General features: G+C 43.5%; 1 protein-coding gene across 1 annotated transcript in view; it reads right to left on the bottom strand.

The window, feature by feature from the left end:
* HSD11B1 (hydroxysteroid 11-beta dehydrogenase 1) overlaps window positions 1-18944 on the bottom strand; it is a 70369-nt gene that overhangs the window by 3563 nt on the left and 47862 nt on the right. Inside the window, exons 3-5 of the mRNA XM_082245671.1 lie at window positions 17479-17590; window positions 7849-8034; window positions 4987-5130 (exon numbers count right to left, since the gene is read on the bottom strand). Coding sequence (XP_082101797.1) covers window positions 4987-5130; window positions 7849-8034; window positions 17479-17590 — 442 coding nt within the window. The remainder of the gene's footprint in view (window positions 1-4986; window positions 5131-7848; window positions 8035-17478; window positions 17591-18944) is intronic.

Raw genomic sequence — 18944 nt, forward strand, 5'->3', positions numbered from 1 at the left:
TATTGAACCCTACAGACCAAGACTTTGATGCCAATAAAGTTCATGTGGGTGTAAAGGCAGACGTCCCAATACTTTTGGTAATATAGTGTATGTATATTATATATATTTATATATACATATTTATATATACACATTGTAAGTTGCAACATACTTCTAAATTCTTGGTAACCCATTTTAAATCTAGGATTAGCATCTTAAAGCAATAAAAAGAAACCACTAAAGCATTTGTGTGGTTTTCACTGATGGCCATTTTGCCTGAGACATGGCATATGCCAGTACATCCTCTAGTGCTGCGTCTCCCTACAAAGGAAAACATTTAGGAAGCAAGTGCTTGAAAAAAAAATATTAGAGGTAGGTTTGCATTGAAGAATGCAACAGCATGATATCCTGTGTGATTGTTGCATGTAGCCTAGACTGACTACAACTGCAGGTAGTTGAGGAATAAACATTACCTATGATGCCTGACCCCAACAACCAGTTCTTCTAAAAGATACCACACTAAGCAATCGTGAAGGCTCCCATAGGAGAAGGAAGCCTTGACTGCAGGGAGCATGGCTCAGTGATTTGGGCGTAGACCTAAGCAATAAATTAAACCGTCTATAAGATGATTGGCTATGTATGCATGGGGTGAGGGAGAGGGTCCTGAAATGAATAAAAGGTTTACTCCGAGGTAATATCTGAGGAATTGTAGCTTTAGATGAAGAGTTGTCCTATTTGCCCACCCCCATTTAGTGCCTTTAATGGGCTATGCCCTTGAGTGGAAGTTCGATCAGACTAATGTCCGTCAAGCAGTCATGGTAACAACAGGTCTTTTAGAATAGGTCAAAGTAAAGTGGAACTTTGGTCAGAAAAATGAGATTTCCATTTCTCTGAGTTCATCGACGGACACAGCATCGACTAGGCAGAACAATAAAAACTTGGCTACGCCCATGTGCCAACCTTTAGCTGGTAAATATCCCCCTCTCTGCTATAGGTATTCTCTCTGCTATAGGTATTCAATTTAGTAGAAAGCAGTATTAGAAGTATAAAAAACTCCTTAGAGGGGTGGGTGCAGTGTCCATCGAACTCAGAGAAATGGATTTTACGGTGAGTACAAAAATCCAATTTCTCTATCGTTTGGTGGATGCAGTTTTGATTTGACCTTAGTGTTTTCCGTATATAGGGATGGAGACCAATAGCATGACCTGCTTGTCTCACATAAAGTCCCAAAGAGGAAATCAGGGATTTCAAAGGCAGTGTGCTTTACAGGCCATGCCCCATACATAAAATCCCTTCCTATCTATATACTGCATCCACCAAGGGGATGGAGGTGTAATGCTTTTCAGCTGGTCTTTTCCAGTTTGCACCATGGTTATAACCTAATTATTTGAGTCTTTGAGATGGGGGATGGGGGAGGGTTGGGGGAGGTTGGGCTGTCTCCCTCTCACCTGTTCCCCCATCCACCCATTAGCGGCCATGTGCCTCCAGTGTGAGGACACTAAATTAAGAGTGTAGGACTGCAGATTTAACAGGGTGCCGTGAAGTGGCTCTGCAGCTTTCACATGCGTTTGCAAATGTGTGTCAACTAAACCCCTGTTCTTTGTACCAAGAGACAGGTTTTATTTGGTTGGTGACAGACTGGAGGGTGAGTACATCAGACTGGGGGCTGGCTGACTTTCAGGCACCTCTTACAATCCTTCAACCTCATTTTGTTTTTTGTTATAGGGATGGAGACGCCGGGCAACACCAGCTTGGGTCTCATTTAAAGTCCCACCTAGTCCAATATGTTTAAGCCTACAAAACCTTGCGGCCAAAAGAAGCATCCGCAGATGCTAAAATATCAACTTTGTAGAACATACTGAAAGCATGCACCGATGACCAAGTGGCCGCCTTGCAAACTTGAGAAACTGACGCTTGATAACGGAAGGCCCAAGAAGTACTAAACACCTGAGTAGAATGCGCCGTCTGTCTGATCCATCTAGAAATAGCCAAAGAAGCGTCCAGCTCTTTCTTTGGTCCTTGTGTAACCACAAAAAGTGAGTCTGGCCTCCGAAAGGACTCTGTGTCTGCCAGATACACCTGATTAGCTCAAACCATTGTGACAGGAAGTCAGGTAAATCTGTGGATGTAGTCACAGACAGGAGATACATTTCCACCTGGTACATTTCCACCTGGTTTAGAAAATTCACCAATTACTATAGGGTGTTGGCTGCAGAGATAGCCAGCAGGAAGTTGAAAACCATTCAGCTGTTCAGAATGAGGAAATGAAGGCCTTTATAATTTGTCCAAAGGAAGTCTAAGGATTGCTGCCTCCTGCTGCTGTGTGGGCATGGGGAGAGGAGGACAGTCAGATGTGTGCCCCCTGAAAGCTGTGTGAGCATGGGGAAGACCTCCTGAAGCGATGTGGCTGAGGAGGGTAACAAGTGTGAAGACTACTCGAAGTGAGGTCTTGGATCGTTTCTAGGTGAAAAGAAACCAATGGACATTTCCTGTGTGAAGGGGAAATTAATTAAGACTGAAGACTACTCAAGGTGAGGTCTTGAACTATTTCTATGTGAAAAGAAAATAAATGGACTATTGAGTGTCTGCTGTATGATCAGCCAAGTCTGCCCAACAGTATTTTGGGGACAGACTTCATTAGATAGGTTCCGGTGTGTGAGAAGGTAGCTGCCCACAGTGGCAAGGATTTATTTTGTGTTTTATTTTATTTTGGCTGTTTTTGAGGCTTGCACTTGTGTGAAGTAAACTGCAAGAATAAACCAAACTGTTGTTTGCAACCACTTCTCGGCTATCTCCCTGTGTAAACACTCCCCCCAAAAGGATCATCCACGCCTACCACCGAGCTAATCAATCCCACACCACATTCAAGATGTGCAAGGCAAACTCCTTGGAATGAGCCAGCCTTGGACACAAGGAAGGCAACACAATGTCCTCATTTACAGTGCCTTGCGAAAGTATTCAGCCCCCTTGAACTTTTTGACCTTTTGCCACATTTCAGGCTTCAAAACATAAAGATATAAAACTGTAATTTTTTGTGAAGAATCAACAACAAGTGGGACACAATCATGAAGTGGAACAAAATTTATTGGATATTTCAAACTTTTTTAACAAATAAAAAACTGAAAAATTGGGCGTGCAAAATGATTCAGCCCCCTTAAGTTAATACTTTGTAGCGCCACCTTTTGCTGCGATTACAGCTGTAAGTCGCTTGGGGTATGTCTCTATCAGTTTTGCACATCGAGAGACTGAAATTTTTGCCCATTCCTCCTTACAAAACAGCTCGAGCTCAGTGAGGTTGGATGGAGAGCGTTTGTGAACAGCAGTTTTCAGTTCTTTCCACAGATTCTCGATTGGATTCAGGTCTGGACTTTAACTTGGCCATTCTAACACCTGGATATGTTTATTTGTGAACCATTCCATTGTAGATTTTGCTTTATGTTTTGGATCATTGTCTTGTTGGAAGACAAATCTCCATCCCAGTCTCAGGTCTTTTGCAGACTCCATCAGGTTTTCTTCCAGAATGGTCCTGTGTTTGGCTCCATCCATCTTCCCATCAATTTTAACCATCTTCCCTGTCCCTGCTGAAGAAAAGCAGGCCCAAACCATGATGCTGCCACCACCATGTTTGACAGTGGGGATGGTGTGTTCAGGGTGATGAGCTGTGTTGCTTTTACGCCAAACATAACGTTTTGCATTGTTGCCAAAAAGTTCGATTTTGGTTTCATCTGACCAGAGCACCTTCTTCCACATGTTTGGTGTGTCTCCCAGGTGGCTTGTGGCAAACTTTAAACGACACTTTTTATGGATATCTTTAAGAAATGGCTTTCTTCTTGCCACTCTTCCATAAAGGCCAGATTTGTGCAGTATACGACTGATTGTTGTTCTATGGACAGAGTCTCCCACCTCAGCTGTAGATCTCTGCAGTTCATCCAGAGTGATCATGGGCCTCTTGGCTGCATCTCTGATCAGTCTTCTCCTTGTATGAGCTGAAAGTTTAGAGGGACGGCCAGGTCTTCGTAGATTTTCAGTTGTCGGATACTCCTTCCACTTCAATATTATCGCTTGCACAGTGCTCCTTGGGATGTTTAAAGCTTGGGAAATCTTTTTGTATCCAAATCCGGCTCTAAACTTCTCCACAACAGTATCTCGGACCTGCCTGGTGTGTTCCTTGTTCTTCATGATGCTCTCTGCGCTTTAAACGGACCTCTGAGACTATCACAGTGCAGGTGCATTTATACGGAGACTTGATTACACACAGGTGGATTTTATTTATCATCATTAGTCGTTTAGGTCAACATTGGATCATTCAAAGATCCTCACTGAACTTCTGGAGAGAGTTTGCTGCACTGAAAGTAAAGGGGCTAAATAATTTTGCACGCCTAATTTTTCAGTTTTTTATTTGTTAACAAAGTTTGAAATATCCAATAAAGTTTGTTCCACTTCATGATTGTGTCCCACTTGTTGTTGATTCTTCACAAAAAATTACAGTTTTATATCTTTATGTTTGAAGCCTGAAATGTGGCAAAAGGTTGAAAAGTTCAAGGGGGCCGAATACTTTCGCAAGGCACTGTAAATGGAAATCAGAGACAACTTTGGGCAGGAATGACGGACAGGGACGAAGAACCACTTTATCTCTATGGACCACTAAGTAGGGGCAATGACAGGATATTGCTGCCAACTCCGACACCCTACGGGTCGATGTAATAGCCACCAAGAATGCCACCTTCTGGGACAACATAGGCAAGCCCAAAGCCCAAGTTGGGCTTTAGAAATAGATTTAAGCATTGTTTAATGTATACATAAAAGGATAAACTGAGAACCTTTTGCAATGTGTTAATACTGTAAATTTACCAAATACTATTGAAAAGGACTCCTCTTGAATAATTAGCTTTTTAAACCATAAGAAAAATGCAGCACATAACATGAAAGTATACAGTATATTATAAAGAAGGCATAACTATTTGCATAGGGTTAACAAATGCAAAGAATATATTGCTTAGGATTTACCTGTGTCAATATAGCTGAGAACACACAAAGTAATGGAGACATTAACTTTCTGGTGGTGGAACTCCATTCTCAGTGAGCTGAAGAAACCATCAAGGGCAAACTTGGTGCTAGAATAAGGCACAGAGAGCGGTAATCCAACTTTACCTGCAGGCAAAAAACATGAATCGGTTATTAGTAGTGGGAATTCTCTTTATAAGCCAGTGCACCCAAAACAGATTTCAATGCACTGGGTGAAGTAAAGTCAGGATTCAGATTCTCATTGGGTCATTAAAACTGTCTAGGATGGCAGTACAGACCAAGCATATTACATAGTTACATAGTAGATGAGGTTGAATAAAGACAATAGTCCATCCAGTTCAACCTGTGTAGGTGTGTGTGGCTGTAATCATCTCACATAGCCCTGAATGTTCTGATCCTTGAGATGTACGTCTAAGAGTCTTTTGAAAGCCACCATACTTCCTGCAGAAACCACCTCTTGTGGTAGAGAATTCCACAATCTTGTAGCCCTCACAGTAAAACGCTTCTCCTCTAATCGCATTGTATGCCCTCGAGTTCTCGTGCAATCCCTTCGATTGAACAGCTTTTTTTCTAAGCTGAAATCCCCATTGAGATATTTGTAAATTGCTATCATGTCCCCCCTCAGGCGTCTCTTCTCCAGGGAGAATAAATCAAGCGATTGCAGACGCTCTTCATAATTAAGGTCCTCCAATCCCCTAATCAGTTTAGTTGCCCTTCTCTGGACTCTCTCCAGCTCCAACACATCCCTCCTGAGGACTGGCGACCAGAACTGGACAGAATACTCCAGATGCGGTCGGACCCGAGTTTTATAAAGTGGAAGGATTATAGTCTTATCTCTGGAATACATCCCTTTCTTTATGCATGCTAATATTCTGCTGGCTTTGGCAGCTGCTGCTTGACATTGCATGCTATTGCCTAATCTATCATCAACCAAGACGCCCAGATCTTTCTCCATTTTTGATTCCCCCAAGGGTTCCCCTTCTAACGTGTATTGTGCTTTTATGTTTTTAGTCCCCAAGTGTAAAACCTTACACTTCTCCACATTAAACCTCATTTGCCATGTCGTTGCCCACTCCGTTATTTTGTCCAGGTCATTCTGTAGGATACCTGCTTCATGCTGTGCAGTTATTGCCCTGCTTAATTTTGTGTCATCTGCAAAAACTGATATCAAACTACTGACCCCGACCTCAATGCTGTTTATGAATAAATTGAACAAGGTTGGTCCCAGGACTGAGCCTTGGGGGACCCCGCTTACTACCTCAGACCAGTCTGAGTATGCGCTGTTTATTACCACCCTTTGGACACGCCCTTTTAGCCAGTTCTGTATCCAAGAGCAAACCCTGCTGTCGATACCTGCAGACCTTATTTTATAAATTAAGCGCTTGTGGGGAACTGTATCAAAAGCCTTAGCGAAATCCAGGTACACCACATCCACTGGTCTGCCCCTATCTAGCTCACAGCTCATTAGTAAAAGATCATTCTTTGTTTTTCAGCCGAGGTTCCATATAGTCGTATAGAAAAAATAAAAGTGTCCAGTAGCTCAGCAGAAAAGTAAAACAAATCTAGCTAGAGTTCCAAACAGTAGCAAAGTCCTGATATGGCACTGGATCCTGCCTGGCTTCACTCATGGAGAGGCAAGAACTAAATATATTATTTAGCGTGGGAGTCCTGTCTCAGCTTTTCCATGATCTGTAATGGTGCAATTTTCTTTCCTGCAACCCTTGATTCTCCTATCAAAACAGGGTGGGGTGTGTGACATCTGGTGCAGCTCTGTATAGAAACCAATTGGCTTCCAGATTTTTCTTTTTGTCAAAGCTTAATTGAACAATCTGAAGTTACAAGCAGATTGGCTACAGCTACACCAGATTTTGTACTCTCCAATTTTAGTAAATCAACCCCTCTGTGTTGATAGGGGAAAATCTCCTCTGAGCCATTGTCCCTCCCGACGGTCCTTGTGGAGAGAACACAGTGACTATTGCTGGCTGCTATAGCAGCTGGCAATAATCCCATGCTGAAAATTCATCATGCTTCTTGTACTCAAGTGGATCGATGGATTGATTGAGTACATTCAGACTGCCCATACAGTAGATGGTTTGAACCATCTATGGCCGGCTTAAGAGGAGTATAGTTTATTTTTTTTTTTCCTGGAGTTTCTTGGGGTGAAGGGGTTTGAAAGTTGCTTGTTCTTTTACCTGTGGCAGTTGTAAGCAGTTTTAGGTAGCTGGTCTACTTTATGACATCATTTGCATTCCAGCGCCTTGTTTCTGAGCTCCTGAGAATTGTCAGCATCTTCTAGTTCATTCTAGTTTTGCATTTCTTTTTCCTTTGTTTAGCTTTGTCTGTTGTACTTGGATTAAGCCTTCTTGCCATTAGTCTTGTGTTGTTTTTGCCAAAGGCAAAGAGACATAAGGGACTAGGAACATAGAACAAAGTGTCCTTCAGTGTCTTGTCCTGATTCCAGTGTGTTTCTATATTCTCTGCCTTGCAATGGTGTAGTTTATCTCATTCATTTATTTAATGTGTTTATTTGTACCCTGAGTCCCTTATTTTTTACTAATTTTAACTTCCCTAAGTAGAGATGTAGTTTCTTTGTGGTAATACATACTGGGGCATTCAGGATATACTGAAGTATGACAAAGTACATTTTGGACTTCTTTATGTTAACTATGTAACTTTAATGTTACATCTTTAACATTTGTCTACAACACTTGATCTCATACTGGAAATCTGCATGTATATTCTGGAACCGATAGCCTCATCCTGGCTGTTATAATTTCTTAAAACAGACCAAACATGTTTGTGTTCATTAAGCGCTGAACTCCTATTTTATAAATTTGAAGGTACCTGCAAAGGAGGAGACCACCACAATATTGCCACCACTTGCTTTAAGCATAGGAAGAGCCTCCACTGTCATAGTTGCATAACTTAGAAAGTTAATTTCCAGCAGATTTCTTATATGATCCACATCTCCATCGAAGAAATCAAAGTATGTGTAACCAATGTGGTTCAAAATGAGCATGTCCAGACCACCTATTCATAAAAAACAAAACAAAAAATAAGTCAATGCAATGGCTATTGAAAATATGACTTGAAGTAACTGATACGATTACAAAAGTGGGTCTGTCAACAGTCAAAATTAATAGGGAAACAAAAAAATTATTATATATACACACACATACACACATATATACATAGTTCACCCCTCAAATTTTTGTAAATATTTTATTATATCTTTTCATGTGACAACACTGAAGAAATTACACTTTGCTACAATGTAAAGTAGTGAGTGTGCAGCTTGTATAACATTGTAAATTTGCTGTCCCCTCACAATAACTCAACACAAAGCAGTTAATATCTAAACTGCTGGCAACAAAAGTGAGTACACCCCTAAGTCAAAATGTCCAAATTGGGCCCAATTAGCCATTTTCCCTCCCCGGTGTCATGTGACTCTTTAGTGTTACAAGATCTCAGGTGTGAATGGGGAGCAGGTGTGTTAAATTTGGTGTTATCGCTCTCACTCTCTCACACTGGTCGCTGGAAGTTCAACATGGCACCTCATGGCAAAGAACTCTCTAAGGATCTGAAAAAAAGAATTGTTGCTCTACATAAAGATGGCCTAGACTAAAAGAAGATTGCCAGGACCCTAAAACTGAGATGCAGCATGGTGCAGTGCTGTATCTTGGCCTAGGCCAACAAGGCCCAGGCCTAGGGCAGCACTTTGCAGGGGGGCAGCAAAAAACTGCACCCCAAAAGAAAAAAAAAAACAGCCTTCTCCCAGCTCCTGCACGAAAAAGGTCTCCACCGACTTGCACTACACTTTTAGTATAGTGCCACTCTTATGGGGTGAATTGGGCCGGAGGGCAGGGTCCAGGAGGCAAATCAGTCTGGCACCCCCATAAAGCGGTCACATTGCTATCTGTGTTTATAATAATACCGACCGGTGAGGACATTCAGACAGACCGCAGGCTGCCGACCACACTTAATTCAACTGGCCCGACAGCCACCAAAGCTAATAAGTGTGGCACTGCAGCCTAATGCTCCGCCTACCCTCCTCCGCCCCCAGGTTAGGCAGGCATCATGTCAATAACATAATTTCATTTCTTTAAACATCCTTGTCTTTGAGTGAGCATATTGAATTGCATCATATAGAATTAAGACTTTTATTGTATATGATGGCAATAATATTTTGGACCTGCTCACCTCATATGTGCTATCGCAATATGTCACTGGGTTAGTAAGATTACTCCAATCTTATAAGATATCTGGACTTGTGTTTGCTGCTCCTGATTATTTCACTTATTTGTATAATGACTCTGGACTTCCTATTTATTATACAAAATAGTGAAATAATCAGATGATCACAATCAGTGGCAGCAAACACAAGTCCAAATATCTTACAAGATAGGAGTAATCTTACTGATCCTGTGACATAAGGCTACTCTGATGGCCACTGATGAGGTGGCACTGATAAGCTGCACTGATGGGGCTGCACTAATAAGGCAACACTGATATGCTGCACTGATGGGCACTGATATGCTGCACAGATGGGCACTGATGAGGCGGCAATGGTGGGTATTAATAAACTGCACTGATGGCCACTAATGAGGCTGCACTGATGGGCACTGATATGTTGCACTGATGGCCACTAATGAGGCTGCACTGATGGCCACTGGTGAGGCAGCACTAATAAGCTGCGCTGATGGGCACTGATATAATGCACTGATAGGCTGCACTAATGGGCACTGATAGGCTGCACCTGTGGACACTGATGGGGCTGTACTGATGGCCACTGATGAGGCCGCACTGATGGGCAGTAATGAGGCTGCATTAATGGGCACTGATGAGGCTGCACTGATGGGGATGGGGGGTCAGCCTGTCAGTGCTCAGACCTTACACCGCACACTGCATTAAATTGGTCTGCATGGCTGTCATACCAGAAGGAAGCCTCTTCTAAAGATGATGCACAAAAAAGCCCGCAAACAGTTTGCTGAAGACAAGCAGACTAAGGACATGGATTACTGGAACCATGTCCTGTGGTCTGATGAGACCAAGATAAACTTATTTGGTTCAGATGGTGTCAAGCCTGTGTAGCGGCAACCAGGTGTGGAGTACAAAGACAAGTGTGTCTTGCCTACAGTCAAGGATGGTGGTGGGAGTATTATTGTCTGGGGCTGCATGAGTGCTTCCGCTACTGTGGAGCTACAGCTTGAGGGAACCATGAATTCCAACATGTACTGTGACATACTGAAGCAGAGCATGATCCCCTCCCTTCAGAGACTGGGCTACAGGGCAGTATTCCAACATGATAATGACCCCAAACACACCTCCAAGACCACCACTGCCTTGCTAAAGAAGCTGAGGGTAAAGGCGATGGACTGGCCAAGCATATCTCCAGACCTAAACCATATTGAGTATTTGTGGGCATCCTCAAATGGAAGGTGGAGGAGCGCAAGGTCTCTAACATCCAGCAGCTCCGTGATATCGTCATCAGTGTTGGTAGTAACTGCGTTTAAGTAAACTGCGTTACTTAACGCAGTTACTTTTCAGGGTAACGAGTAATCTATCTGATTACTTGTCCTCTCCCTGTAACGCCGTTGCCGCTACTTTTGGCTGCGTTACCGCAATTACATCTACCGCCACTAGATGGCAGTAGATGTAATTGTATTCCCCCAGGGGTCAGCAAGGTGTCTGCACACGGACACTGGTGTCCGTGAGCGGTCCTTGCAGTGTCCGCCACGCCGCAACTCTGAGTCTCACTCTGCCCGTCTGCTGAAAAGAATATCGGATCAATCCTTGATGCGATCGCTCGGGGGCGGAGTTTCAGGCCTCCCTCGGGTTGTCCGCTCCCGCCTCCTGTTCAGCTCTAGCTCTTGGCACCGCCTATAAAGTGGAGTGGTGGTGGAGACTGGAGAGAGACCTGCGTGCGTGGCTGCGCAGTGATCTCTCTGTGACTGACTCTGGGCCCTGGGCTGGCTGGAGGAGGGACTGTCTGACTGTCCAGCGCGGGAGAAGAAAAGGAGGACTGTAACGGTAGGTTGTGGTGGACTCACTGGACTGGAGGTCTGGGAACCCTGCTTGGCCTGCTTTAAGGGGGAATGTCACCCTGCCCTGCTGTAAGGGGGATCTATAGGGAACCTGTAATGGCTGACCTGTCTGCTCTTGCCTGCTCTAACAAAGGGGTATTTATAAATATGGGGGACCCTCATCCGGGCCTAGGCCTGCTCTAGATCCCCATTTAGAGCAGGCCTAGGCCAGGGTGAGGGTCCCCCATATTTATAACTACCCCTTTAGAGCAGGCAATGGCAGGCAGGTTAGCCATCCCAGGTCCCCCCTAGATCCCCCTTTAGAGCAGGCCTAGGCCAGGGTGAGGGTCCCCCATATTTATAAATACCCCTTTAGAGCAGGCAATGTCAGGCAGGTCAGCCATCCCAGGTCCCCCCTAGATCCCCCTTTAGAGCAGGCCTAGGCCAGGGAGAGGGTCCCCCATATTTATAAATACCCCTTTAGAGCAGGCACTGGCAGGCAGGTCAGCCATCCCAGGTCCCCCCTAGATCCCCCTTTAGAGCAGGCCTAGGCCAGGGTGAGGGTTCCCCATATTTAAAAATCCCCCTTTAGAGCAGGCAGGTCAGCCATCCCAGGTTCTCCACAGATCCCCCTTTAGAGCAGGCCAGGGTGAGGGTCCCCCATATTTATACATCCCCCTTTAGAGCAGGAAAGGGAGTCCTATGGGGGACCTGCCTGCACTAAAGGGGGATCTATGGGGGATGGTTGACCTGCCTGCCCTTGTCTGTTCTAAAAGGGGATTTATGGGGGACCTGCCTGCCCTTGCCTGCTCTAAAGGGTGATGTATAATTATGGGACACCCTCGCCCTGGCCTGCTCTAAAGGGGGATCTATGGGGGAACTGCCTCCCTTGCCTGCTCTAAAGGGGGATGTATAAATATGGGGGACCCTCACCCTGGTCAGGCCTGCTCTAAAGGGGGATCTATGGGGGACCTACCTGCATTACAGCGGGATCTATGGGGACCTGCCTGCTCTAAAGGGGGATCTACGGGAGACCTGCCCTGGCCTGCACTAAAGGGGGATCTATGGGGGACCTGCCTGTGCTAAAGTGGGGATTTATGGGGGGACCTGCCCTGGCCTGCACTAAAGGGGGATCTATGGGGGTCCTGCCCTGGCCTGCACTAAAGGGGATCTACGGGAGACCTGCCCTGGCCTGCACTGAAGGGGGATCTATGGGGGACCTTACTTTTGCCAGACTGGCAAAATATATATAAAACAACCAGTGGCAGTTACTTACAAAACGATATAGTTCAGGAGACTCCACCACCACCACAGGGCACTGGGCAGCAGGAAGTTCGCCACCACCAGTCCACCAATGGTCCAACGCACAGAGCCAGCCCAGAAGAGGAGAGAGGCACAGACAGGCAGGCCTGAGGCCTGCAGGAGGACGGAGCCAGAGGGACCTGGACAACAGCGTGCCTGCCAGGCCAGAGGCCACACCACCACCAGCAAGCCCAGCACAGCAGGTACCAAAAAAAAAAACTCACAGTCAGTCACAGACAGTTAGGAGTCAGGTCTCAGACCCCCACCAGCCACCACACCACCACCAGTGTGCCACACCACCACCAGCAGCGTACAACACCACCACCAGCAGCGGGCCACACCACCAGTGTGCCACACCGCCACCACCAGTGTTTCCACACCGCCACCACCAGTGTTCCACACCACCACCAGTGTGCCACACCACCAGTGTGCCACACCGCCACCACCAGTGTTTCACACTGCCACCACCAGTGTGCCACACCGCCACCACCACCAGTGTGCCACACTGCCACCACTCGTGTGCCACACCACCAACAGACAGCCACTCCAGGCAGCAGGTACCAAAAAACAAAACAAAATACAGTTACTCACAGTCAGGAGGACTCAGGACCCAGACCCCCACAGTGTGCCACACCGCCACAACTATTAAAGATCTCATAGAACGTAATTGCATTATAGAATGGTAAAAAAAAGTTGCAGTTACTTTGCTGAGTAACTAATTACTTTTTCAATGTGGTAAAAGAGTCAGTAACTCAATTACTTTTTGGGAAAAGTAATTTGTAACTGTAACTAATTACTTTTTTAAAGTAAGATGACCAACACTGATCGTCATGGAGGAGTGGAAGAGGACTCCGGTGGCAACCTGTGAATCTCTGGTGAACTCCATGCCCAAGAAGGTTAAGGCAGTGCTAGAAAATTATGGTGGGCACACGAAATATTGACACTTTGGGCCCAATTTGGACATTTTGACTTAGGGGTGTACTCAGTTTTGTTGCCAGTGGTTTAGACAATAATGGCTGAGTTATTTTGAGGGGACAGCAAATTTACACTGTTATACAAGCTGTACACTACCTACTTTACATTGTAGCAACGTGTCATTTCTTCAGTGTTGTCACATGAAAAGATATAATAAAATATTTACAAAATTGTGAGGGGTGTACTCACTTTTGATAGATACTGTATATATATATATATATATATATATATATATATATACATATTTTTACATATATATATATGACTTTGCAAAAAATATCCAATTCTGTGCAAGGATACCAAAAAATGGATTTTTGCTCACACATTATTAGCTAGCATAGGATATTAGCATGGCCTAATCTCATTTACTACACTAAATGAACATTTTGATGCTCTTGCAACTAGATGCACATATCAGTTTGTTTACATATTTACAAACAATTGTTTTCAAAATGATGTACTACATTGTTTGAGCTATATTTCAATGCTTGAAAACCACAAAGTTGGTCATTTCTACTCATTGTGTTCTTTACCATATGTAATCTAAAGCTGATGCTTTTCTTGGTATTCTTGAAAACTCAATTGTCTGCATATGTACTGTTTTCATTGTAATACTTGCATCTTCAATAAACTTGATTGTGAAAAAAAAAAAAAATGTTTGCGATGATCAGCAGCTGTGATCAGTGCCTCGGCTGCAAATGGGGGAAACAGGTCAGTTTTCTCATTCACACCGTTGAGTGAATAAACTGACCCATGTTTGGCCAGCTTTAGATGGACTAAACAGATTTAGATACACTAACAAATTGAAGCCAACTCCAGCTTACACTGCAGTTACACAAGCAGTTATAGCAACATTTTTTTTTTTTTTGTTAGAGCTAAAGGGTTTACATGAATAAACAAAAGCTGATATTTGTAAGCACCCCTGTCAGTGGTAAATGGTTTGCCGCAACCCTGTAAATGCTACATTTGCTGTACAGCTTGTTCTATTGAAAAACAAGACATTTCTGGCTAGTTCCCCAGATAAAAAAAAGGAAAGAGACTAAAAATGAAAACGAATGTAGATATCACATCTAAGAATTGGTAAGCTGCAGTACTGTATAATAAATGTTTGCTTTTGGGTTTCATACCACTTGAAGACAGAGTTTGTTTTTAGTGGTGTTTGTTAAATAATATTACAGCTAGGTAGAAACATTCTGAATTCGGTCACTTTAAAGCGGGAGTAAACTCCCATGGAGGATTTTTACCCACAGGTAAGCCTATAATAAGGCCTATGTATAGGTACAATAAATGTCTCCTAAACTTGCACTGTTTAGGAGATAGTTATTTGTGAAGCTGCCAGTGACGTCACCGGCCCATGGGCTCTGAAGGAATGGCATACCGTAAACTGTGGCTCCTGCGCGCATGCGTTTTAAGGTAAGTTTCACATAATGTGCTAATATGCCATGAATACTAGCACATTATAACTTTGCCTTGCAGGTTAAAAAAAATAATAATAATACATTTTGGTTTACTACAGCTTTAACCACTTACCAACCACCACACGACTATTTACTGCGGCGGTCAGCCCTGTACAGGCAAAGTGACGTAGTACTACGTCGCTAGCCTGAGAGCCTTTAGGGGGCGAGCGCTCGCCGCTGGAGGCGCGCTCCCGCCCCCGCTTGTTCCCTAACAAGTCCGCCGGTCACCAATGTCCGCCGGTCACTCACGATCTCCCCGTGGAGAGGGAGAAAGTCAGGCGGCTGATGTAAACAAAGCCGCCTGTCATTCTCCCTGATCTAGCTGCAGAGATCATACAATCCTGCTATGTAGGATCGTATGTCTCTGTGGTTACATCACTAGCCACACCCCTTTACAGTTAGAAACACGCCCCTAGAGACACACTTAACCCCTGCATCACCAACAAAGTTAACCCCTTCCCTGCCAGTGTCATTTTTACAGTAACAGTGCATATGTATAGCACTGATTACTGTAGTAATGTCACTGGTAATCCCAAAAGTGTCAAAAATGTCAGTCAAGGTCCGATCTGTCCGCCGCAATGTCGCAGTCCTGCATAAAAAATCGTAGATCGCCGCCAATACTCGTTAAAAAAAAAACACCAAAAATGACAGAAATCTTTCCCTTAGTAAACGCAATATCTTTTGCGCAAACCAATCAAAATACGCTTATTGCGATTTTTTTTACCAAACATATGTAGCAGAAAACAAATTGGCCTAAAATGTTAAAAAATTTAGATTTTTACATTTTTTTTGGGGGAATTTCATATAAAAAATGTGAAAAATATTGTTATTATTTCAAAATTGTAGCTCTTTTTTTGTTTATAGCACAAAAAGTTAAATTCGCACAGGTGACCAAATACCACCAAAAGAAAGCTCTGTTTGTGGGAAAAAAAAGGACGTCAATTTTATTTGGGTACAGCGTCGCACGACCGCGCAATTGTCCATTAAATTCACGCAGTGCCGAATCGCAAAATAGGGCCTGGTCAGGAAGGGGGTAAAATCATCCGGGGCTTAAGTGGTTAAGAACATTACTAGTCTAGGCATCTACAAACCTGATTCCAAAAAAGTTTGGACACTGTACAAATTGAGAATAAAAACAGAATGCAATGATGTGGAAGTTTCAAATTTCAATATTTTATTCAGAATACGACATAGATGACATATCAAATGTTTAAACTGAGAAAATTTATAATTTTAAGGGAAAAATAAGTTGATTTTAAATTTCATGGCATCAACACATCTCAAAAAAGTTGGGACAAGGCCATGTTTACCACTGTGTGGCATCCCCTCTTCTTTTTTATAACAGTCTGCAAACGTCTGGGGACTGAGGAGACAAGTTGCTCAAGTATAGGAATAGGAATGTTGTCTCATTCTTGTCTAATACAGACTTCTAGTTGCTCAACTGTCTTAGGTCTTCTTTGTCGCATCTTCCTCTTTATGATGCACCAAATGTTTTCTATGGGTGAAAGATCTGGACTGCATGCTGGCCATTTCAGTACCCGGATCCTTCTTCTACGCAGCCATGATGTTGTAATTGATGCAGTATGGGGTCTGGCATTGTCATGTTGGAAAATACAAGGTCCTCCCTGAAAGAGACGACATCTAGATGGGAGCATATGTTGTTCTAGAACTTGGATATACTTTTCAGCATTGATGGTGCCTTTCCAGATGTGTAAGCTGCCCATGCCACACGCACTCATGCAACCCCATACCATCAGAGATGCAGACTTCTGAACTGAGCGCTGATAACAACTTTGGTTGTCCTTGTCCTCTTTAGTCCGGATGACATGGCAGTCATCCGGACCCAGTTTTCCAAAAAGAGCTTCAAATTTTGATTTGTCTGACCACAGAACAGTTTTCCACTTTGCCACAGTCCATTTTAAATGAGTCTTGGCCCAGAGAAAACTCCTGCGCTTCTGGATCATGTTTAGATATAGCTTCTTTTTTGGCCTATAGAGTTTTAGCCGGCAACAGCGAATGGCACGGTGGATTGTGTTCACTGACAATGTTTTCTGGAAGTATTCCTGAGCCCATGTTGTGATTTCCACTACAGTAGCATTCCTGTATGTGATGCAGGGCCGTCTAAGGGGCCGAAGATCACAGGCATCCAGTATGGTTTTCCGGCCTTGACCCTTATGCCCAGAGATTGTTTCAGATTCTCTGAATCTTTGGATGATATTATGTACTATAGATCATGATAACTTCAAACTCTTTACAATTTTTCTCTAAGAAACTCCTTTCTGATATTGCGCCACTATTTTTCGCATTGGGGGAATTGGTGATCTTCGGCCCATCTTGTCTTCTGAGAGACACTGCCACTCTGAGAGACTCTTTTTATACCCAATCAAGTTGCCAATTGACCTAATAAGTTGCAAATTGGTCCTCCAGCTGTTCCTTATATGTACATTTAACTTTTCCGGCCTCTTTTTTCTACCTGTCCAAACTTTTTTGGAATGTGTAGCGCTCATGAAATTCAAAATAAGCCAATATTTGGCATGACATTTCAAAATGTCTCACTTTCAACATATGATATGTTATCTATATTACATTGTGAATAAAATATACGTTTATGAGATTTGTAAATTAGTCCATTCCTTTTTTACTCACAATTTGTACAGTGTCCCAACTTTTTTGGAATTGGGTTTGCAAATTTTAAGGAAGAGTTTTTACGTTCTCACCAAATAAACGTTCTGCCTCTTGAACTACTTGTTTAGCAAAAGTCATGTTGTCCATGCTTCCATGTATATAATAGGCAGATGCTGATCCAAGCTTCGTACACTTTTCTACAACCTAGGAGAAAAAAAATAAAAGCAATGTAAGCATGGGTTATCTGTATGTGACTGATACATTTAGAGTATAGCTTCTCAACTTATGTACTGGACAGTATAAACATACAGTTTATGGTGAGAAGGGGCTTAAAGAATTAAAGAGGCCCCCAACACATTGCCATTCATTCATCCTTCATGCTGTGCCAGTGTTTTGGTCTGTGTTGGAGTGCATAAAGTGCAACCATGGACGCCGCCGGCAGTCATCCTCTATTTAGCAGGTTCTGTGCTCTATGGAAGTTATATTCTATTTTGTAAATAAACTTGCTACTCATTTAGAGCCCATTCACATTAGCGCGACTTGTCAGGCGACTTGTCAGCCTGACAAGTCGCGCTCGGTCGCGGTCCATTGATTAGCACAGGACCCGTTCTAATAGGAGCGACACAAGTCGCTCTGACTTAGAAAAAGGGTCCTGTACTACTTTGGGGCGACCTCGGAGCGACTTGCATAGACTTCCATTATGTGAAGTCTCTGCAAGTCGCGCCGAAGTCGCGGTGCACAGCGGTGCACGCGACTTCACAGGTCGCCCCCCAAAAGTCGTGTTGCGCTAGTCTGAATGGGCTTAATTAGCTTATTTTTTTTTTTTTTTCAAAATAGTTTTTATTGATATTTCAACATAACAAAGAAAAGTAAATAATATAACATGTTACAATAATATGTTTCGCACTCAGGACATATAGCTTTGAACAATGACAGCAATCAAGGATTATCACGGAATTATCATGAATGCAATGGTAAAACAAACTTGCGTAGGTAAACAGCAGCATCAACAGCAACATGAGTCGGCATTACACTGTTTGTTTGGGGTACCAGGACGACCAAGCTTCCCACTGTGAGTTGAAGGCGGCCATGGAATCTTTCAACCTGAACGCTAGTAAGCGTTCGTATTGGTAGTTTAAATTGATTTGGGCCAGCACCTCTGTTTGGTTAGGGGCTAAGCTGCTCTTCCAATGCCTAGCTATAATGAGTTTTGCAGCCAGTAATATGTGGATTATAATTGTGCGATAGACTTTCGGATAATCATGGATACCTAGGTGAAGGATGGCCAGAGCGGGGTCTGGGTGTTTAAGAATGCCCGAAATGGTAGCCATAGTGGTGAAGATTTGTTTCCAGTAACTAGAAATACCCACACAAGACCAGAAAATGTGATAAATATTGGCTGGTTGGCCACAGCCTCGCCAACACAGGGGTGAATAGGATGGGATGAATTTTGCTAGTATGACTGGGGTTTTGTACCACCTAGCAACTATTTTTTGGGCAAGGTCCCAGTGATTCGTGCAATGTGTTGCGAATTAGCTTATTTTTTACAGGTACTTAT

Source organism: Pelophylax lessonae (genome assembly GCF_965119305.1).
Source record: "Pelophylax lessonae genome assembly, chromosome: 2".
Classification (NCBI taxonomy): Eukaryota; Metazoa; Chordata; class Amphibia; order Anura; family Ranidae; genus Pelophylax; species Pelophylax lessonae.